Below are 24,045 nucleotides of genomic sequence, written 5' to 3'. Positions count from 1 at the left end.
CCTAGCTGCTGTGTTTACAGACAACTAGGGCTACTACAAGCATCAAAATATATAGGTTTTTTAACTAGAGGGTTGTTCTGCTTTCACAAAAGAGTAGCATTTTTGGACCGTACATTTCAAATGATTACCTTTTCAATTGCTTTCTATTATCTAATTTTTAACATTTTGTAACATTTCTATTGTAAAAATGAATTCTCTTAGTTCTGTAAGCTTGGCTGCCGAACCTCTAAGCCATTAAAAGTTGATGCATGAGTTGATTCATGCATTATCACAACAGAGTTATACCAGCAACTGATGTATCAGCTGCAACAGTTGCTCAGTCACATATTATAGTGAAGCTCAGGGAGCATGGCCAATAGTAACTGAAGCTACTGCAGCTGCTGAAAAATGTACCAACTAATGTTTTAAACTGTAACAGTTTGAGAGTCAGGAATTACTGGGAAAAAGAGAAAATATTGGTAATTTATCACAGATAGGCAGGGTGCAAAGTGCAAAAAAATGGGAGTAAGTCATCATGGCTTTTGTACTTTGCTCTTTGCCTTGATGGTGATCCCCTACTTAACAATAGGGCGCAGGATCTGTGCACCCCCAGGAATACAGTGCTGCCTATGTTTGGCAGCGATTTATTTATAAGGGGCAGGCTGGGTGAGGCATGCAGACTTGCATGTTAGGGGGCACTAGTGTGCAAAGGGTGCAAAAGTACTGTACTTACCGACTGCCCTAGTAGTAGTAACGCAGCTGCTTCGTGCTTGAGGAGGCTTTGTACTTTGCACTGAATTTTAATCCAGTACAAGTTGCAGAGGGAAGTTATGTACCCGATGCAAGTGCTTTCTGAATGAGCATTAAGGGATGTGTATTTGAGCCCATTAGTACTCTTGCTTCTGGGGTATTCTGGGGTATTCATATCCCCATTCATTTTTTCACAGTTAGAAAAGTTATGGGGTGGGGTGTATGTTTTCAAAAAAGGATAAATTCTTGTCAAGGTTAATAAGACCTTAAGTAAAAGATTGATAGTATCCATTTAACTTGCATAAAAATAATTTAAATACAAGAGTATTTGAAACCATCACATTTAGCAGCCAAGACTTATCAGTCCTACCTTTCATTCCAAATTTTGAACGTCGTCCATACTTATTAATTACAATGAAGAGAACAACCAACAGGACACATGCAAATGCTGCTAATCCAACTGCTATAGATACCTGCAGAAAAATTTGAAAAAATAAAACACATTTACTATTATAGTAAATGGCACTAAAATAACTAGATATGTATGCTAATATGAAGGTATAGTATACAGGAATTTATGCCAAAATAATTGGCAATTGGCATTTGATGGACTAGGCATAGCCCACTGAAGTATATAGGAAGGAAGATATCAAGTAATGGCGAGTATGCCACTTTGTATTTTACATACTTTCCAAGAAAGCTTTACACATCTATTAAAAAATAGGAAATGGTATAGTACATACATGTATTAGATGTAAAGGAATCAAATATAACATAGGCAAAACCGTCTTTCTGGAATGTTGTAATTCTCTGCTTTCTGTGCAATATGAATGCAAGCTGTGTGTGCTATGATGCTAGTCACAAGTCCTTTAAATTATACATGCTCTTTAGCATCTTGTTACGGAATTGATTAATACATAGCCCACTGGGTGCAAGTGAGTCGTGGAATGTAAGCATTAAAAATCCTGGTAATTTCAGTGTACACTTTCCCGGTTGCATCTACACATGCTTCAGACTTCCTTTGTGGGTTAAGACTACATGCAACTGACTTCCACCAGTGAATTAGATGCTCATGCTGTTAGTGAGCCAGAATTGACATTATTTACGCACAAAAACATGTAGAAAACTGTGAACTGCAATTTGTCAAAGAATGCTGATTATTTGCCACCCCATGACCTTGGAAATCTGGGGGAAAACACTGCATCGTGGGTAAAGCTAAACAAGGTGATTTGCATCCAAAGAATGTACTTTACACATTGCACTTCCTTTGTAAATGAATTGCTTTCATTACATTTAATTGCCGGCTTTTGAAAATACTAATATTATGCAAACAATACTTTAAAATCCATTTAAACCTGGAGTCATTAGAGCACTGCTGGTTATTAATGTATGCTGTCTCCTGGGGAGGGTCACTGCTTCCAGGTGCAGCTCTGTAGCTATCTTTGGACTTCTCTGTGTTTTACCTACATTTTAAATGTACAATATTTGGCACAATCATCTCTAGGGGCTGATTTACTAAGACACGATTTCGAATCCGAATTGGAAAAATTCAGATTGGAAACGAACATTTTGCGACTTTTTCGTATTTTTTGCGATTTTTCCGGCGTCTTTACGATTTTTGCGTAAAAACGTGAGTTTTTCGGCGTCTTTATGAAAGTTGCGCAAAGTCGCGATTTTTTCGTAGCGTTAAAACTTGCGCGAAACGTCGCGCCTTTTAAGTTTTAACGCTACGAAAAAGGCGCGACTTTGCGCGCAAGTGTTAACGCTACGAAAAAATCGCGACTTTGCGCAACTTTCGTAAAGACGCCGAAAAACTCACGTTTTTACGCAAAAATCGTAAAGACGCCGAAAAAAATCGCAAAATTACCGATCATTACGAAAAAAACGCAATCGGATGCATTCGGCCCGTTCGTGGGTTAGTAAATGTGCCCCTTGGTGGCTGCATCACATATTTTCTTTTTATTTGCAGTCTTAAAACAATATACCCTACTGATATGCATCAATTGACATAAGTGTCACACAGTGGCATAGCTAGTGTGCACCAGCCCCCCCCCCCTCCCCAAAAAAAAACATTTTTGCAGGGGCCCAGTGCACAGAGATCCCTACGAAAGCCTAATCTCCATTGGTGTCTCTCACCTGCTGGGGAAGAGGGAGTTTTTCGCCGATGCAGAGGAAGCAGATCCCACAGTCCAGGCTCACCTGTTACCCGAGCCCCCCCACGACTTGCTTTCTCTATAGTTGCACAACTGGCTAGATCCATTAAGTAAAACAATGGTGCACAACACATCCAGCATTATAACTGGTGCTGTTTTATTGTTCTATATTATTTTAATATAAGGTGTTGATTTGGGAGCATCATATTAAATAGTTTAAACTGAGAAGAGAAACTGTGTTTTCTGTAGACATGAAAATACAACTTACACCAAACGTGTCCTCTTCTGGCTTATGAGTCACACTGATAGGCGGCGTGGGACTTCCAAAATCTGCTACTGAAACAAAAATAACACAGTGAGCAATACGTTATTATACTCCTTACATGTATCTTTCTTAAAAGGGCGCTTGCTATTTTTATATCAGAGTTCAGATAATTGGATACGAGCAGACATACAACGGTTCTTCTCTACCTGGGGACATGTCTCATTGTAAAAAAAAAAAAGTCCTAAGAGGATTGAAGACATCCTACTACTATTTAGAAATATCCAAAGGTGGACATGTTGTTATTTATTCAGGAGAAATCATATAGTATAACATTTAGTTATTATTTATCTGTGCTGTTGCAGGGACCTAAGAGACGTGCATTTCATTAACACAGAAGAAGGTTACTAATAAATACCACAGTCCTTAGTGGAATGCATATGTTGGTGAGTAGTGTGATTTCTGTGTCATATCCCCTTTGGCTTTCCTGTCAACATGATCTATTAGCCATGTGGCATTAAGAGTACAGGCCTTTCAGTCTTATTCACTGTTATATGTATAATGCAACCCAGTTTGCCTAGAAAATGGAATGGGTGTAAGCTTACCTGAAAAGAAGTAATCAGTCTCTGCAAAAAAAAGCACAGACAAGCAAATTACAGAAGTAAAGACAAAGAAAAGTGTAAAGATATTTTCTATGCAGTGGTTGTTAACTAGGTAAAATATGAGGATAAACAGTACAGGTATAGGATCTGTTATCCGGAAACCCATTATCCAGAAAGCTCCAAATTACAGGAACATGTCTCAAACATGTCTTACATAGACTCCATTTTAAGCAAATAATTCATAAATAAATAATTTCTTTTTTCTCTGTTATAATAAAACCATACATTGTACTTAGTCCCAGATAAAATATAATTAATCTCTATTGAAGGGAAAACAATCCTATTGGGTTTATTAAATGCTTAAATTATTTTTTAGTATTAAGGCATGAATAACCAAATTACTGAGATCCCTTATCTGAAAATTCCCAGGTCCTAAACATTCTGGATAATAGGTCCCATACTATATATATGGGAAATAAATGGTCGATACAGTCTATTTCAAAATAGTATATATTTTAGCATCAGATGCCAATAGGGTCAGTTAGTGAACCATCATCATTGATAGGACACAGCCCTGATATAAATTGTGATTAAAAAATGTCTGTAATAAATTTAGATATAAATCTCTAACTAATGGCAATAACAAAAAGCTATATCTTCAATACCTCAGTGTTTATTGTGTGTGCAAATAAACAGATTGCATATTGTTTGAGGACATGTTTTTTAAGGACTTATTTGTATTTAACTAATACAGGCATGAGATCTATTATCCAGAATGCTCATTATCTTGGGTTTCCTGATAAGGGAATTTTTCCATAATGTGGAACACCATAACTTTTGGCTACTAAAAACATTTATACATAAAAAAGGTGGATTGTTTTGCCATCAGAATGGATTCATGCTAGCTTAGCTATCAAGTAAAAGTATATACTGTATATAAAAATGAAGAATTACTTGTTTCAACAGGAATTAGAAATGGCATTTGGAACTTTCTAGTTTCCTAGTTTCTGGTTAATAAATACAATACTGTAATTTTCTAATCAATCTAGTCTATTTACATATTTGGTTACATTTCCATCAATATGGAACAATAAGAATATATAAAAACGTAAAACATGCCAAATACATACTGGTCTGGATTTATTTTGATAAGAAAAGCTTATCTTATGAAAACTCAATAAAAGTATTGGGGGAATTTTAGAATTGAATTAGGAGATACATTTTTCTCATCAAATTGAACTTGACCAATTCATTTATCAAGTAACTTTATTGAGTTACTTAAAAAAAACACACCTGTATTTTAGTACATGTAGACATCATACTATTCTCTTCCACTCTTATGCAGTACATAATCAGTAAATACCTGGCTGGTCTGTCGCTAATGTATGGCCCAGAGGTACTGAACCATAATAAAAAACCTAATAACAATAGTGCATCCACTAACCGATGATTATTGAACCTTTCTCCTGAGAGAAAGGTGAAGGCACTGTAAGTTTTAAATGAAGTGCTCGGAGCACTTGTACAGTTCCTAATAGCTAAAGATGTGTAACCTTTCTTGTGCTAAACCATTACCCCGCCTTTGAAGGGAAAAAAAATTTAAATCGTGTGTCAGAAAGTCATTTTCTGAAAGCTGAATGAATGTTGCCTATATATAGCACCATTTCTAATGGAATTTATTTTGAAGCTTGATGCACTGTTGTGCAATGTATATTGCTCCATTTCACATTTCACATTGATTTATGTTTTGGGATATATAATTTGATTATGTATGGTACAAAGACTGATGTTCTAGATTATAGTCTGTGAGATATAGCCTGATGATTTAGGCTCCAGACTGTGGTTAGAAAAAAAATGCACTTTGATATTCTGGGGGTGGGGGGATACTATGTTATATACAACAAGCTGAAATGCTTAGATTTGTGGTTCAAATTTAGTTCAGAATTCTCAAATCTCAAGATACTTGGGATGATGGCTCAAGACAAAAAAATACAACTAACCTGGGTTGTGCATCCATAAAGGCATCACAGAGAAAGGGAAAGCTAGCCTGACTCCTTTCTTCTTTATATTAACATATTTCTATGGGAGCATTCAGTCAATATCATGCAATATATACATTGAATGATTGTTTGTTATCTAATTGTCAAGTGGTAGCACCCCAGCCTGGGTAGCAACTATAGACAAAATAGGTGTACATCATTTGACAGCCTGAGGTTTTGCTTCTACCACTAAATATTTTGTGATTTATACCTGGTAGGTTATTCTCTGCTGATATGTCAGGGTATGCATCTGTTACATACTTCCATATTGTGTTATTAATAATGTGATCAAATAAACTGTTGATTCAATAATATATATTATTTAACTTCAAAATAATCCAACAGCCACTAGGTCTGGTGGTATAGTAAAGGTGCTGTGGAAGGGACTCCAACATACATATACAGTATTTATGGTGCACATCATGCACATTCGTCCACATTTCCACATTTGTCTTAAAAGTTTTCTGATTTACATCAATAAATAAACAAAAATATTATCTCCATGAAAGCTCTTGAAATGTAAAGAAGTTGCCTGCTGTATTTTGATGCCTTAATAATTATTCACCTTCCCTTTAACTGACCTTAGTTAGTTAGTTTATTTTTTGCATAAGTCCTGTGTGTGCGGCTTCCGATTTTTCTCCTTATATATATATACGTATGTATATATATATATATATATATATATATATATATATATATATAAATCAGAAAAAAAGTCAGCACTCACAATAATGGAAGTAAGGGTGCCTGGGTGCAGTCCTTAAAAATTCATGAAATAATAATCATCCAAGAGAGGAATCTGCACTCACAGGTCTTAGATGAAATCAAACATCTTTATTTAAAAACAAAAACTGCCGTTTCGGCCGTCGCTACGGCCTTTCTCAAAGTGAACTATACAAGGTGATACAAACCCACTAAATACAGTGGCGGGAAAATCAAATAAACAAGTGAACGTAACATCCCCCCACGAACACCGGTAAGTGACGTAAGCCCCAACATGAAATAGTCAGTGACATAAGTGGCATAGAAATATATACAAAAAACGGAAACATCTATACAAAATAAAGAATAAGTTCTATACAAATTAATACAAAGAGTAAATAAACTAGTAAATATAGTAAACTTGTACTATATCATAGTACAAGACCAAATTTATAGTGCTGTTTATCACAACCGTCTCAGTCCGAGAGTCAATGAAGAAAAAAATTGTGAATTCACTGCCATCGCCCTAGAGCGATAGATCACATTGCATCGTTGTATCAGACTAAATACTTGTAACATCGTTGTGTCACTATGGAGTTGAAACATTTGGGGTCATGCAACAAACATATAACTTACTTACCGTATATACTCGAGTATAAGCCGAGTTTTCCAGCACTCAAAATGTGCTCAAAAAGGAATCCTCGGCTTATACTCGAGGCAAGTAGTAAGTGCACTTACATGTCTGAGCATCGAGCACTGAGCAGGCACAGCACACACACCCCGAGCCGTACCGATAATGTACACACGTCGGCCGCACCCAACCCCCCCCCCCGTGTGATGCGCCGCTCACAACCGAGAATGTAAGCACGGCACGTCGGCCCCGTGAAGCTCCGCCCAGAACAGAGAACGTACGCTCGGCACGTCGCCCCCGTGCGATTCGCTGGCCCGTACCGAGATTGTACAAACGCCGCCCGCCCCCAAGCGATGTCGCGAGTGAACTCATGGCACTCCATGCGCACCTTTCATCCCCGGTTCCGAGAATGGACAGATAGCACGTTAGGCGTCCCGGCACCCAAGGTCTGAACAACCCCAGGGTACAAATTCAACACGCAAATGGTACAAACGCAATGGCACTGTCCTGCCAGAACTCATGGCAGACAAAAACTTTGCTATGCAGGTAAGAGACAAGTACCCGTTATTTTAAGTTTATTGGAATAAGCACGATAAATGTATGCTGTATTTCTGACCCCTCCATACATATCAGCTAGCTGGCACCACTGCCAGGTGGGCACAGGCCAGAGTCCCACACCTGAACCTGTTAGGTTGTTAGAGGATGCTGGTTGTAGTTCAGTAATGGCTGTAGGAAGGATAAAGGATTGCAAACACAGCCCTGATCTGCAGTATTGTGTGTGGGCAGGACAGGTTGCAGTTCCGTCAGTGACTAGATGTAAAATTCCTAATGTGATATTTTATGGCCAGCAATCAAAGTCATTTGTATAGCAGCAGCAGGAATAGCCTCCACCCGCTATTAACTACCAAAAGTGATTAATAAAGTAACAGAAGCAGTGGACTCTGCCAACTAACAAGTATGGAGACCCAGTTAAAACAAATTGCTCATCTATATAGATCACTTGACCACACCTCTTTTTTGTCTACATCTGTCCAGTTGATGATGACCCCTGTGGCTCCATAAAGTAGAGTAAGTCCTGTGCCAACTGGTCAGAGTTACATTAGCAGCTTAATGCTGTTCTGGCCAGAGAATGTATTCATGTAACAAGTGCCGGTGATTTACACTAATTAGTCCATTTGAGTGTCCTTTTAATAAAAAATTTATTGAAACTTAGCAGTAGCGGCTTCATTTCCCACCCTAGGCTTATACTCGAGTCAATACGTTTTTCCAGTTTTCTTAGGTAAAATTAGGTACCTCGGCTTATATTCGGATCGGCTTATACTCGAGTATATACGGTACTACTTACGAAAAGACATGTTTTTTCTTCATTGACTCTGGGACTGAGACAGTTGTGATAAACAGCACCATAAATTTGGTCTTGTACGTTCGTGGGGGGATGTTACGTTCACTTGTTTATTTGATTTTCCCGCCATACACTGTATTTAGTGGGTTTGTATCATCTTGTATACTTCACTTTGAGAAAGGCCGTAGCGACGGACGAAACGTCAGTTTTTGTTCTTCAATAAAGATGTTTGATTTCACCTAAGACCTGTGAGTGCGGATTCCTCTCTTGGACGATTATATATATATATATATATATTATCCCAATGATTATTCGCACTCCTATATCTTTTCAGTTCATTTATTATTATTACATTACAACATTTAAAAACATGTTTTTAAATGTTGTAATGTAATAATAATTAATGAACTGAAAAGAAACAGGAGTGCGCATAATCATTGGGATTGGATACAAGCTACAACCATGTACAGCACCAGGTGATAGTATACTAAAGAGAACGACTAATGGGAGTGCGGACCGAGCAGTATAATACCCGTATAGAACCCAATGCAGGGCTGAAACATTGGATGCACAAGTGATGACCAAATAAAAGCTGATGTATTCATGATATATCTATATATATATGTATAGGTCTGTGTGCGCGTGCGTGTATTTATTAACTTACCTGGAAATGGTTGCCCCAAAAAATGAGCATAAACTGTTTGCCTAGCAACTCCAAGCTTATTACTGGCCATAAGCGTATAATTTCCATTGTAATAATGTGTTGGCTTATTAAAGAGAAGACAGCCTTCAGTAACATTGTCCTGTCTGTAGAGCTCTGTACGAATGAAATCCACCTCTCTAAGAGCTTTTCCATTATGGAACCAGTTTAAAACTGGAGGAGGATTTCCGAGTACCACAAATTCAATGCAATGCTCAAGCCGCGATACTGGCTCTTTCAAACTCAATATCCGGGGTGGAACTAGAAAAATGAGACATAAAAAACTTACATTGTTAAACCACAAAGAAAATGCATCATTCCTTTACAAACTGCTTACCCCAGGTCCCCCAGTCATGTCCCTGTCACTCTATTCTGCCCTAGGTTCAGTTTTAGGGGCCTCTTTGTATCATTTTACTTCAGGTAAAAGAATTCCGCTCACACTAAAGTGATAAACTAACCAATTACTACATGAAATAAGCATAAATAACTTAGAGAAGGAGGTAGTAGCTGACAAAAAGTCCTAATTATTGTACAGTCTGTCTCTTTCACAGCTTACATGTCTCTGTGCAGCTTTAATAATCTGACACATTTCTCATTGTGACACTGATAAGTACATGCCCCTTTATCTATCTGATATGGCACATTACAGCTCATTTAACTGGACTATTTGGAAGCAAATCTGTAAGCCTCACAAACTATGGTTCTTTCCTCCAAAACCACCAGCATTAATGATGTCTTCTTGATGGATTCTTTCAAAACATATTTGTATTGGTAGCAGATACTGTATTCATGGCTTTGATAATGTCAAGAAGCCACAACCAATTTCACTTAACTTGTACAAGAAAATCTGATACATGTCCAACCAGCTAAATACTGATGTGTCAGTGTTTAAAAAAAAATGGTTGGCAATATTATTGTAACTGATTCAGTGTAGCTGCTGTGGGTTTTAGCCAATAACTATGGTTAATATAACATACTGGTGGTAGCTTGGATGATTAAAAATGTTGTCATTATATGTAGTCATCTAAGTAAGACTCTAGAGAACATCAAAGTCATACTGTATAAGAGCTTGCTAAATAATCATTGCTCTCCATTTATTAGTAAGCAAGTTCTGCATTGCTGTAAATTACATGTCCTACTTGATCTTACTATACTATAATAGTAAATCTTATCCTGGTCATTGTTTTACAGCCAACTTACAATACACAGTGAGGGGCACACTTGCATTTGTCATTCCCACCACATTCTCTGCAATACAGGTCAATATGAAGCCATTATCTTCACGTGCGACATTCACTAGTGTCAGGTTAATGGAATGCACGTTGGTCCAGTTGACATTGCTCTGCAAATGCCATAATCGAGTCCGTGAGGAATTAAGAGAAATATGTAAAAATAAGAAAGTTAAAAATGAAACAAAGCAAACCAAGAAAAGAAAGAAGGAAGAAAAACTGTGAAGTTATCTGTTGTAAAAGAACAAAAGTCACTTTCATTATGACATCAAAGGATATTTCAGCAGAGGAAAGAAATTGGCTTCTACAAATGTCTTTGCTGTACCTAGTTATTTCCTTTACAACATTAACTGTATTTTTATCTCTATAATTGCAAGAATAAAGTTCCCATTTAAACAATAGCACAAAATTCATACAATTAGTCTAGAACAGAATGTTCCTTGAAGCTGGTTTGCATACTCTATTTTGTCAATGTATTGTACACTGGAAAAAAACTATACAGCCCCTAGCTATCTCTCTATCTAGAATATAATAATAATAATTATGGATATTTTTATATTTTATCTGTACAAAGCAATTCAAAATGCACACAAAAGCACAAATTAAATGAATGGCTTATTGATCTGGAGCTATTAAACATGAATAATGAGAAAAAATATTGATGGCTTTTGCCAAATGACTTGTGTGATATGTGCTTCCAAACTTAGACTGATGTTCCTGTAAAATCAAATTCCACCCTCCGGGAACAGCTGCCACAGTGTGAAGATGACCTTCTCATAGATAACTTTGCTTAAGGGGTTGGAGAAGGCTCCCACCTCTATAAAATATAGATATGAGATTAAAAATTCAGGACGCTACAGTGTTCACTCAGCTGAACAACACAGGCGTTCACTGTTTTGTATGGCTACCAAAAATGGCGTTGGAAAAAAAAATAAAAATCCACTTTATTTTGTGTTTTTATAGGACAGGGTGCCAAGCTGGAAATGTGCTTTAAAAAAAACAAAAAAAAAAAAAACCCTATATATTTGTAGAATGCATGTCTGGACCTAAGAAACCCTTGCATATATATTTAAACAATCAACCAAATCATTTTAAGAAAACAATGATCTTTAATAAAACCTATTGATATTAGCGTTAATAAAACCTATGGCCTGCTTTTAATAAATGGCCATGAATGTTTGCCTGGCCCCAAGTTAGCTTAAGGCAATATCTAAGGCAATCATTTTTGATGACACTGTGAATACGCTTTGATTTCTTTTAAAGTAAAAAGGTAAAATAAATACAAATGTATACGAGTTAAATGTTAAAATTTGGAACTGATGATAATTCCATGCTACACTCAATAGCCAAGAGGGTGGTTTAATGAAACGGAATTTCCCATAAAATTAGTAATGTCTAATGTGATCCTACCCAGCTAAGACTAAATTTCAATGTCTGGAATAACATGAATATGAATTGCATTTAGCAAAAATATAGGATCCCATAGGCCTAAGCTTGGACACATCTGATCTAAACAAAAGCTCTGGGATTACACAAGTAGAAAAAGCTTTGGCTTTTTTTGACTTTTTAATATATTGCCCTATATTGTTAGCTGCTTTGCTTGTACCTGCTCTCCTTATACTGCCCATACTTCCCAGTAGTTTCTGTGTATTTAATTAAATTCCTGGTGTTGTGTTACTGGATGCTGGTCAGCATATTCTGCCTCTTACCTGATGTGTGTTTATTGAATGGAGATTTGTAACAATCCAGTCCACGTCTGGTAATGGGGAACCAGATCCGTTGCAAGTGACTACTGCATTGTCTCCTTCTTGCACTATCAGACTGCTATGGCTGACACTGATCTCAGGAAGGTCTGCACACACAGAAAACATCATGTCAATGAGAATATAAAATACATCACCGTCACATTGTTCTATGTCATCTTGTAAAAAATATCATCTGAGTTCAGCAGCTCACTACTGTTTAACATCCCATTGCAAATCTCATTATTTCTAGATATGGATTCCTGTAATCATTTAAAATGTTTCTTGAGTACTGTCTCTGCACCTAGCTTGACACTCAGGGGCCCATTTAGTTATTATACTGCACTCTCCTGATAGCTGCTATTTTTAATCTTGGCATTTACACTGATAAGAGTATATAAGATCAGCCCCAGCAATATGACCATCAATGTAACATTCCCATGTTTCTAATCCTGAAAGTGCTACATGGAATCCATTTATATGAAAGGCTTACATTCAAAGCTTCCGGGGCTACAAACAAGCGCTCATAGAATAAAGGATCATCATTGACTTGACTACATTCTTTTTCCAGATAAAGTAAGAGATCAGTTCTACTAAGCTGATTATTTTTATCACATATTCTAAAACGCCTGTTGTCATAAAGAGAAGAATTAAAGGCTGAGTGGCAATGAGAACCATTTATCTAGATAACAGAAGCTAATCCATAGGAAGACAAGTAAAACGGAATATATAATATATAAAGGATTGTCAGTGCCATAAGAAACTGTGGAAAATTACTTCAAATGACTCTTATTAGTGCCGCAAATTAAAAAGACTGCTTGTCAAACATTGGACATGGGGAATTAGTTAACCTGTTGATTGACACAAGGACCCATGGACATTTTCCAGCAAGACATTTTTATTACACCTAATAATGTCAGAGAGCAGATTAGGGGAATGCAACCAAATGTTCTTTTTTCATAGACAGCTTTTATAGGAGAATACAGCCTGTTTTAACTGAAACACATCTTTGCAAGAATATATGCAAAACAGCATACAACTACTCGGAATTGAAGAGATTTTATTGATCTTGTTGCATAGCAGTGTTGCTAGCATCCTAAAAATGATGCTTGAGAGACCCAGAAACCAATGTAAGGTTACGGGGTTAAGAAGAAAGCTACATTAGATCGTTATATATAATACTTTAGCCAAAGCTCAGATAAACATTATTTGTCTGTTGAGAAAAGGTACAAAACGTCTCTACAAGTTTGTAATTAACTATATGTGATATAATAGTTATTGGACCAGATTCAAATCCATGAGAAAACATTATGTTATGGTCTATTATGTGAAAATTAGGGATGAGATTTAATTTGAGGAGAGAAAACATTTCTCCTAATCAGTTTTTCTTCACAGACTTCAATAAAGTTCTCATGTGATAAACAGTGAGATAAGCTTAATTGCATCTGGCTCTATGGGAAAATCTGGAATTAAATTAGGAGGTAAGTCTTTCTCATCAAATTGGCCCATAAGTTTTCATGTGATAAACCATAAAACAATGTTTTCTAATGGAATGCTATAAAATATTAGCAAGGGAATGTAATAAAATGGTATATGAAACCAATTCATTAATAAGAACTAAATCTACATGTTGCATAGTAATAGTCTTCATTAGAGCATTGTTATATTGTGAGTATTCTATCTCAGTAGATATACAGTATTTGCTATAGGCAGGGTCACTGAGTGCTAAGGGGCTTAAATTCACAATTCTTAATGCTCATGCACAAAGAACTAACACTCCGACCTACAGTGAAAAAAGAATCCTTTTGAGCGGGGCTGGAAATTTGGTGCTGGGCGCAGAGTAAAGTGCTTGTATTTGAAAAGGAGCAGACACTACGTATAGGGCTGTGGGGCACCTTGCATTCCCTGGCACTCCTTGCTTTTGGATCATGAAGGTAAATGAGCCCTTAAACCTAAAGGAAATGTGTCTTCATAAAAATGCAGTATCATTGCAGAGTTGTCAGTGCTAGCAAAGTGATAGTAGCTAAACATAATATTTATTCTTACCACACTGTGAAATGTTCATTTCCTGGAGAGGAATGACAACACCATCTGAATTCATGCAGTAGAGCTGTTGTCTTTTCAAGTTTGCTTCATTTTTTGCCTGACCAAGCTGAATCCAGCGGATCTCACAGCTGCAGTTAAAGTGATTCCTTTCTATTCTCCTAAATATGAAAGAAAGACAGGAAAAAAATATGGTTATTGATATAGATAGTGTGAAGGCATACATGAAAACATTTACATGTATTCAATGGGCAGATTATTTGGACCAGCATGCTTTTCTCTGCCATTTAATTATATGTATTTCTGACCGAGCTGTTGTGCTAATGTGAGTAATGTGTTTGTCAAGACAAATAATATTCTCTTTCAGAAAAAAATATTTGCTAGTTGCATCACAAATGTATTCACTCTGCCATAAAGTAGGACATCTAATTTCTTGTAATTACTGCAATTTAGTAGATTTTGCACTTAATTAAATTATTGGATTTATTGCAAGTAAAGGATGTACATTTTTGGTGGTCACTGCTGTCAAGGGACAGCACAATGTTTATATAAATGTAGGCATGTCCTTGCCCTAGACAATAAACTCTTTTTGACCACATTTTAATGGACATATTCTAAGTAATGGAGTGTTAAAAAGGGGGACATATGGAGATATAGTGGCATAAAATGTTTACAGGTGATCTTTCTCATCCAGCTTGTCATGTATGTACTGTTATGTTCACAGGACAATGTGAATAATATATATCATTTGAGTGGGAAGGGGGTTCATGTTTGACTGCTGCACCTTTGCCAGTCTCTTTCTCCCTGATAGGAGTCAGAAAACCCTTTTACAGTTGTACTCTGATCGAAGGGGTTGACAGACTAATCCATTCAGAGCACTTTTTACTTTCTCCAATGGAAGTGCATCACATTTCTATAAAAAGTAAAGTGTGCCCAGTGCAAAGCATTGAGGAAACCAGCAAATATAGTTTTGCCCAAGGCTGTATGGTCCTCTTAAACCAATAAGACCTGGAGTTGCAGCTCCTTCCACCCTATTTGTAATTTGGCCTTATACTGATGTGTAAACCAGCCAAAAGCATGAAGTGACAAAAGACTTGTTTCATGCACACATTTATGCACAGCAGTACAATACAGATGTATAAGGCTTTTAAATTAACTAGACCTCTGTTTAATGGAAGAAACAAATAGGTACAATATACAGTATATAGGCTCCTTAAAATAATATAGGTGTGTTTTACGTTTAACTGCAAGGGAGATACCCCATGGATACACTGGAGACCTCACCTGCTAACCATCTTTCTGCCAAATATATAAATACTTTGGGTCTGCAATGTCTTCAAGGGACTAAAACCAAAGCAAAGCTTTAAACCCCAAACTGCTGAGGGTGTTTCCCTTAAGTTAGAAAAGCTGATAGTGGGACACTATCTAAGACATAGACAGTTGAGATATCAAGGGCACAAATGGCTGAAGACAGATATATTTATTATTCCTGTGTAATCTTTACAGAGAGTTAAAACATTACTGGGGATTTTACTTTCAACAATGTATTTTCCAAGCTGGAATAATTCATCCAAATCCTTTTTTGCTGCACGAGATACACTTTGGAGAGTAAGGATTCAGGTTGCACTGTGCACTATTACCCCATACATAATGAATGTATTCAACTGCTCAAAACAGTGGATTAAATACTGTTGAATTAAAACCTTTATCAGTCTTGATAAATGTGTAAATTCATTAAAATCCGATTAATCCAAAAGCTGGTCAAACTTCTGGTTATCCTTTTGGATTCCCCAGTTTGATCTTTCATAAAGTAACCCCACAAACCAACATTATGGCAGGTGGGCTTTTATCCTAGTTCTGGCTAGGGTCAGGGCAGGCAGCACACATGAATAGCAAAGCAAAACAAGTAAACACTAAATACATTCTAAAGATGGTTCACCATATCAATGTCAACACTAAGCCATTGGTTTTGCTTATTTAACCCTAAACCTTTCATCACATCATCTGTTTCTTTACTCCCCAAAACATTTATTTCAATTTTAAATTTATTTAGAGAAGTAGAAATCCATACACCCAAGGGACTACTGATCAATACAGGAAGAAATTATGGTCACTTCAGAAACCTCTGTTTTATTCTAATTAAGTTCTAATTAAGATTGCCCATGCATCAAAATAGTGATGTCCTACTTCAATTGCAGGGTACTCATTTTTATCCTTCACCATATTATTTCATTAAACTCTAAATTTTGTTGGTAGAGCTACATTTGAAATGGACTAAAATGGACTCGATATCAGGAAAAAAATATTGATATAATCGTTGATTTTATTGTACTTATCAAAAAACAGACAGCATACATTTTAACATATGTTTACTCATGGCTACCTTCATATAATAATATATAACGACGTGACACAATGATATACCTTTAATAAATACTGAAATATAGTTTCTTAATTGAAAGCAATAAGTACATTTTATGCCAATATATAAAACAGAATGCCATGACATTAACCATATTCAAAGTTTTTCCAAATTTGGATAGAAGTTAGATGTATAAAGTTGAGAACTTTCATTTCTAGAAGGTCATCAAAAGCAATTTTCCAGGTCATGGAGCAGTGATCTACTAAGCAAGAACACTGCAGAAAGAATGAGGAAAAAGGTGAGTTTCTTACCCCAGCACAGCTTGTATCCTATATTGGCTTCTACAAATGTGTTCCTGTGTATTACATCTGGTTCATTTTCAAGAACCCAAATCATAGAGTCCCTTTAACCATCACACTAGAAATATGTTGTAGGTCATAAGTTAAAGAGGAATACATAGATGAGCTAAGCAATGATTTCCTCATTGGTAATTGCAACAAACTGTGAATGACAAAAGTCTGAGCCTCCATGTTCATGTTATTGTGCAGTATGATAGCACACAATAAATCATGAAGGGCACAGAAAATGTACAAACACAAAAATGTTATTTCTTTATCAGTCTCACCCACTCTTCAAACTCCAACTCAAAATTGCCATTTCTGTGGACAAAGCCTAGAAGAATTTACCATGGAACATTTTCTATAAGTATCTTGTAGACTAAAGCAATATAAACAATTATGTTTGCAAAATTTGTATTTTTCAGTGATTTTTCATTTTCTTTGAATCTATTCAATGCACATATCTACTATAAATAAAAATCTAGAGCAACTTGGCTTGTTGAGTAATCATTGAAAACATTTCCCTACTCATCCAAACAGCTTCTTCAGTTCAAATGAAAGTTCAGAAGCTGCTCAGATGAGTTGTGAAATGTCTTCAATGGTTACTTAGCAAGTCCAGTTGCTCTAGCTTTACTTATACAAGATATACCATTACCTGGTTGAATGAAAACCTTCATAGTCCTTTACAATGCACAGAGTAAAACGAAATAGAGTTGCTAGAATGCAAGACCATGGCGTGCCCATGGGGTAGACTGATTGAGGTAGATTTTTAAACTGATTGTCAAGACATACACCCAAGCAAAACAACAGAAGTTTGAATTTCCTTTCTGTTAAGCAGCACAACGGAAAGGAAAATAATTCATAGACCATGAAAAAAAAAAGAAAATTAATTCATACATAGAATACCACTTTACTGAGGAGGAGAAGAAGAAACCTCCCCTTTAAACACAACTGCAGCTAAAAGCAGATTTATTATTACTGGCTGATCTTCTTCTGTCATAGCTACAGGTTTTACCAGGATGGCTCACATCTATGCCCTTACCAGTAGTAAAACTTCATGACGGAGGCAAGTGCTTTAACTCTAAATGATGGTACTCAATAAAGTGGATATAATGCTGTCTTACATTTCTGTTGATAATTAATGAAGACTGCATGAATAATGGAAGACCTGTGTGCTTAAGAGCTAAATTTACTAACAACCTGCATTAGTGCCAATGATGTAACTTGTCTTAATCGAAAGACACATGGGAGGGTTAAAGCACAAATTCTCTTCCGCCTTTTACTGGATCCATTTAACACCACAAACCTGCTGCATTTTGTATACTATAGATTATTTATACATTAGCTTGATTATTTATTTATGTGCCATACCACACGCCTATTTTGGGTTATGTTTATGGGAAGTGATGCGTTTCTTTGAGAATATTCATCTTTACCAACTGGAATAGTGCTTGAGGCAAACCATTCAGTGTGGGCAAGGAGATAGATGAAGGAAGAAGGAACATGTAGGACTATAAATTGCAGTATACTGTATAAAAGACATTATGCAGAAAGTTTCTGTATGATCAGTTGTGATTGGTTTTTAATACTAGAGTTCAAATATTTGCTTGTTGCATATCTTACCCTTTCAAGGCAAAAGTGTCAAGACCCTAAATTTAGCCCTTTATTCTTACTCTATTTAGGACCCAACCAATAGTTTCCTGAGGTTGTATAAAAGCTGGCTATATCATGCAAGAAAACATTTGGTGCTATTAAGACTACAGGACCAATCTGCATATGCAATTTTCATATTCATATAATGTATTTTTCCTAATTTTTTTCCAGAGAGCAGATGTTTAGAATAAGTAATGTATTATTTTACTCAATTATTACTCTATATCATGATTAGCATTAACATCCAATGATGGTTTGTCACTGCATTTCTATTTATTGTGTATCGCATTCACACTCTGCATCCTGATGAAGGGAGGCAGAGACTCCCCGAAATGCTCCCCGAAATGCAGAATTGCTTGTGACTTAATAAATGGCTTAAGCACCCACAAATATAAGGGTTGTGTGCAGCACCTATTCCTTTTATTGTTGTAGTTTATAGCTACCCCAAACAACACAGTGCCCTATTGCCAATATGCACGGTAAGTTTTACACAGCACCAAAGAGGTCAAGTACTTGTTTAATTGCAGTCTATAATGGACACAAATGTTGCAAGATAAATTGCTTAGACACTGTTTCTTTAAAGAATATAATACCGTAAGGCCAAGGCAGAATTGTGTAGAAGATTTATCGCTTGTAATTGTTGCATCAACAACAATAAAGGATGAACAATGGAATGCATAGGAGGTAATGTAATAAAAGGCACTAAGTTTGCCCAGGTGCAGTAGCCCATAGCAACCAATCAGAAGGTAGCATTTACTGGTTGCTGTGGGTTACTGCTACTGGGCGAAATGCATTTTATTACATATGGGGTTTGACTTTTCAAAATCATAAAGTTGGCAGGTTTAAAAAGCAGAGCTGTACACTATTTAACACTCCTTACAAGATTAAAATCTGTGACAAGAGTTGACAAAATTCCAAATCCGTTGAGGGGTAAATAATGTATTCATTTTTCGGCTTGCAGAATTTTTATGCAAACACAGCAAACTATGAAACTGGCAAACAGACAATGCATTAGATGTCAGTGGCCTCAAATTCATTCTTTTAGGATCTCAGAGGAGCAGAAGTTCGGAAGGGATGCGTATATTTTATAACACTGATCTTCTATATAGCGGTGCAGCCAATGGATATGTTCATTCTAATAACTGTGATCACAGATATCATAAGTAGGGATGTAGCGAACCTCAAAAAAAAAGTTCACGAACGCGTTCGTGAACTTACGCCAAAAAGCGCAAATATTTGCGAACTTTGCGAACCCCATAGACTTCAATGGGAAGGCGAACTTTAAAACCTAGAAAAGCCATTTCTGGCCAGAAAACTGATTTTAAAGTTGTTTAAAGGGTGCCACGACCTGGACAGTGGCATGCAGGAGGGGGATCAAGGGCAAAAATGTATCTAGCGGAAATACGCGGCGTTTTTTGCTATTTCGCACTATTAGCACCATGGAAACGGGATTTGCTGAAAAACGCCATGTGTGGCTTGTGCGGCGTTTTTAGGCCGAGAAAAAACGCAGCGGAAAAACGCCACGTGAACCCAAATTGCGAACATACGCAAAAAGTTCGTGAACTTCCGAACTCGCGAACACCGGATGTTCGTGCGAATTAGTTCGCCGGCGAACAGTTCGCTACATCTCTAATCATAAGACATATGAATGTTACAGTATTCTATCTGGCACACGAGGAGATTTGTCGGCGGCGATTTTTAAGAGAGATTTGGCGACAAGACGAGCGACAAGACGCCAATGCTAAACCAATGGAAATCGCCAGCGTCAAAACATACGAGGCTACTTCAAGTCGTTGCTGTTTCAAATCGCACACAGACCCTTTTCTGAGCGACTTGAGTAAACATGAGGGGGGGTTAACTGTTGAGTGTACCATGGGTAGCAGATCGCCTGGAGCTCAACTCGCATGAAATCTCTTTGTGTGTATTGTCGTGGCGACTTGTCGCCAAAGCGCCAGGGGGGGAAAAACGCAGGTGACAAATCTCCTAGCGTGCCAGAGCCCTAAGCCCCATATTTACAAATGAATCTGGTAATCATTTTTAACTTCTGTAAACATAATGCACGGCTGGGTAATCTGCACTGCACACTGGGGCCCACCTATTTATTCAAGAATTTACTGTAACAGCACAAAAACAGTATATCACTACTTAAATATTAAATAACCCAAAATGTGAAATGTTGGTGATTTTAAATGTTCAAAAGGAATATGTACAGCTTTTGTTAATTTGAGATTCAAACCACTGTACTTAATTTGATTCTGTTTTGTTAAGGGACACCACGTTCAACAAGTGTTTGCATAGCTTCATCCCATATCTCTAAGCAGTGTGTTCTGCACTATGGGAGTATTTGTTGTAGTTATTCTTGTTGTAACTTATGTTGCATAGAGATCGAGCATGCAAACTGGGCAAAATACTATAGGTAAGGAATGGGGTAAGGTTGGGCGTTGTAGGTTGATGAAACATGTGTGCGGCAGCTGCAAATAAGTAGGTGCCCAAAGGAGTTTCCAGATGGGACTATTGTAATATCACTGCCCCAGCCTTACTCACAAGCCCACATGTTGGTAATAAATCAGCACCTGTGCGCCTAAAGATAAGTAATGATAATGATGAAACATGTCATTATAAGAAGATACAATGATACATACAGTATGTGTTGTATGGAAACCATGTATGCTGTATGCAACAATATTACATGCAAAAATGAACACAAAATGAAAAGCCTACTTAATTTAGAATTAATTTACAACCACACTTAAAGGGGAACTCCACCCAAACACATCTTAAGCTTTTTGTAATGTAAACATTATTTCAAGGAACTTTGCAATATACATGAAATAGAAAATAAGCAGCCCCCAGTTTTCCTGCTTCTCTGGCTGATTACTTTGAGATTCAAATAAAATGTAACAAAAGTCGACTGTCATCAGTCTGCCTTCAGCCTGCATCCTACTAATTCCACAATTCCCTGCACATGTGATATCAGTAGGATAAGGAACATCACAGTGCAATGCATTGTGGGTTGTGTAGTTCCTGCATGCTGTCTGTAAGCTGTGAAGAAGTTAACATTAATGGTTTAGTCCCTCCTCCCCTGCCAGGATTTTAAATGATGCAGAAAGAGAAGAAATGTTTTGCTATTTATTCATACATTGTTTTGGTATTTATTCATTAATTTTGAAGGAACAGATTACAGTGATAGGTATGTGTAGTGCGGGGCTTGTTTCGGAAACCAGAGTTACCCTTTAATGCCTTTTTTCATCTCAGAAATACCGGTTTCTTGATTATTTTGGTATTCTTTAATTCTTTTTGTTTCAGCTTATTTATGCACTTATAATTTACCTTGAAACCTTAACAGCCTACATCAAGAAAAAGTGACTGTAAAATCTGGAGGGGAAACCCTCCTTTGCGAAGGATCTCTGATTTAAATAAAAAGAAGCATTTCAGCATTATAAAGACTGTACTTATGCAGTGCCAGTGCAAGAGCCCACCCTAAAACACCTTGTGAGTGAGATCCGGACCACACTGCGATGTACGTCAGTGGTTGAGATGTATGTGTTAGCTGCAGGTATTTATAGCAAGTGTGATTCTGTTTTGTTAACACTATAAGAGAATCTGATTGTTAAACAACTTCTACTGTAAGTAGTGAGTGAAGCAAGTATAAGGGATATTTATCGAATGTATTAACGTAGGTATATATAATACCAACGTTAACCCTTTGTTTCAATCAGATTTTGCTGACCATGCATGGCACATATAGGAGGGACAATGGGATATACAGTAACAATGCAGTGTTATCTATAAGCATTTACTTTCAAAACGAATGCTAACATAGGGCACAAATGCACGTTATCACTTATTATCTCATCACAGCCCTTAAAACTGATGACCGAATTTCATATTTCTTCTGACGTAAATGCCATAAGACATACGATGGCTCCATCCAGAAGAAACTCTACATTCTATTCTCACTGAGCTGGAAAAAGGGCTGCAGCCAACCAGCAAAAGAGAACAAGCATGATGGGGAATCAGCTGCATAAGAGATACAGAAGGCTGACAAGTAATTGCAGAATGTCACATGTACTTCTGTTTATGTTATTTAAAAGTCTTGTACAATACGATGTGCTTGTATTCCATAGCATATGGAGGCAGCCCCTGGGAATTGAGGAGAATCAGTTGGAAAGCTGTGTATTTTACAGTTGAAAAGAATGAGGTTATGTTATGTTTTATAAAAAAAAAAGGGACTGTAATGCTTCTACTGAACAATATGTTTGTGACAAAATCTTCTCAAATGGAACCAAACACCAGTCAGCATGCATTTGTGTATGTGAATGGAATCCTAGGGAAGCATATGTAAATTCATGAAAAGGAGGGAGAAAAAATATAAACTAAAGATTAATACTGTGAAATTATATTTTATGTGAGCTGACTCCTACACTTGGGAAACATGGCTACTGTGCAACAGACCTGCATATGTATGTGGTCAGGGTGCAAAGGGCTTATACCTGTTTTTTATACTTTTTGGTAAATTACCCCTATAGTATTGTATGTATCCATGTCTGCTATTTCATTGTGTATGCTACCTATCTACAGATCTACATCACTGTTACCAGTCTATTTAACTATGGGGTAAATGCAATAAAAGGCACTAAATTTGCCCAGGAGCAGTAACCCATAGCAATCAATTAGCAGGTAGTATTTACTGTTCAGTTGTTTAAAATAAAATATTTTATCGGTTGCTAAGGGTAATTGTACCCAGCGCCGGATTTCAAATCCAGCCGCCCCTAGGCCGCCCCCCATTCGCACGCCCTGCGCATGCGCAAACAAAACTCCTCCCCCGCACTGACGCAAGCGCGCATGCTCGGGCATTTAACTCCTATACGGAGCAGTGGGGAGAAGTCCCCATTTCTCCGTATGGGAGCAAAATGTCAAATTTTTGTTGCGGCGGGGCGGCATGCCGCCTCTAAATTTCTGCCACCCTAGGCCCGGGCCTTTGTGGCCTCACCACAAATCCAGGCCTGATTGTACCTGGGCAATCTTAGTGCCTTTTATAACATATGGGAGCATATGCATTACGACATGGATCCCCTAGCCAATGCCTTATATTGCAGCATGCTTTTTAAGGGTTGATTTTATCTTGAATTTAATAAACATACATTTGTATATGCATATGTTATATTGTGATAGAATTGGACTCACCTACTATGTACAGTAAATAGGGAAATGATGTGAATGATATGAATGATATGGGGTGAATGATATAAATGATGTGGGGTTTATTTTATATATACAGCACACCAGTTGTGTTATAGATTATATAGAAACTGTTATGCAGTTGTAGTAAGATACAGTAGCTCATATGGTGTTAAATCTGTTCCAGTGTGTTGATTGGCACACCAGACTTGCGACCAGTAAATCAGACATACAGTAAATGCAGCATTGAAGTGAAGGACACTTGCACAACAGAAATTACATCTGTTTGATGAAACTTTGAGTGTGGCTGCAATAATGCTTGAATTATAAAGAAAGCACT

The 24,045-nt window shown here is 37.0% G+C and overlaps 1 protein-coding gene across 4 annotated transcripts in view; it reads right to left on the bottom strand.

Moving 5' to 3' along the window:
- Positions 1-24,045, bottom strand: part of ntrk3 (neurotrophic receptor tyrosine kinase 3) — a 347,933-nt gene that overhangs the window by 166,296 nt on the left and 157,592 nt on the right. For 3 of the 4 annotated variants that reach the window (XM_031899231.1, XM_004912649.4, XM_012959558.3), the window contains 7 exons: positions 14,175-14,332; positions 12,096-12,238; positions 10,358-10,499; positions 9,122-9,418; positions 3,750-3,770; positions 3,151-3,218; positions 1,100-1,202 (listed from right to left, as the gene is read on the bottom strand). In XM_031899231.1, coding sequence (XP_031755091.1) covers positions 1,100-1,202; positions 3,151-3,218; positions 3,750-3,770; positions 9,122-9,418; positions 10,358-10,499; positions 12,096-12,238; positions 14,175-14,332 — 932 coding nt within the window. The remainder of the gene's footprint in view (positions 1-1,099; positions 1,203-3,150; positions 3,219-3,749; positions 3,771-9,121; positions 9,419-10,357; positions 10,500-12,095; positions 12,239-14,174; positions 14,333-24,045) is intronic. The other variant, XM_031899232.1, reaches the window with a different exon arrangement.

Source organism: Xenopus tropicalis, chromosome 3, assembly GCF_000004195.4.
Source record: "Xenopus tropicalis strain Nigerian chromosome 3, UCB_Xtro_10.0, whole genome shotgun sequence".
Taxonomy (NCBI): domain Eukaryota; kingdom Metazoa; phylum Chordata; class Amphibia; order Anura; family Pipidae; genus Xenopus; species Xenopus tropicalis.
Note: the sequence above shows the minus strand (reverse complement) of the source record. Positions and strands in the feature narration are given on the sequence as shown.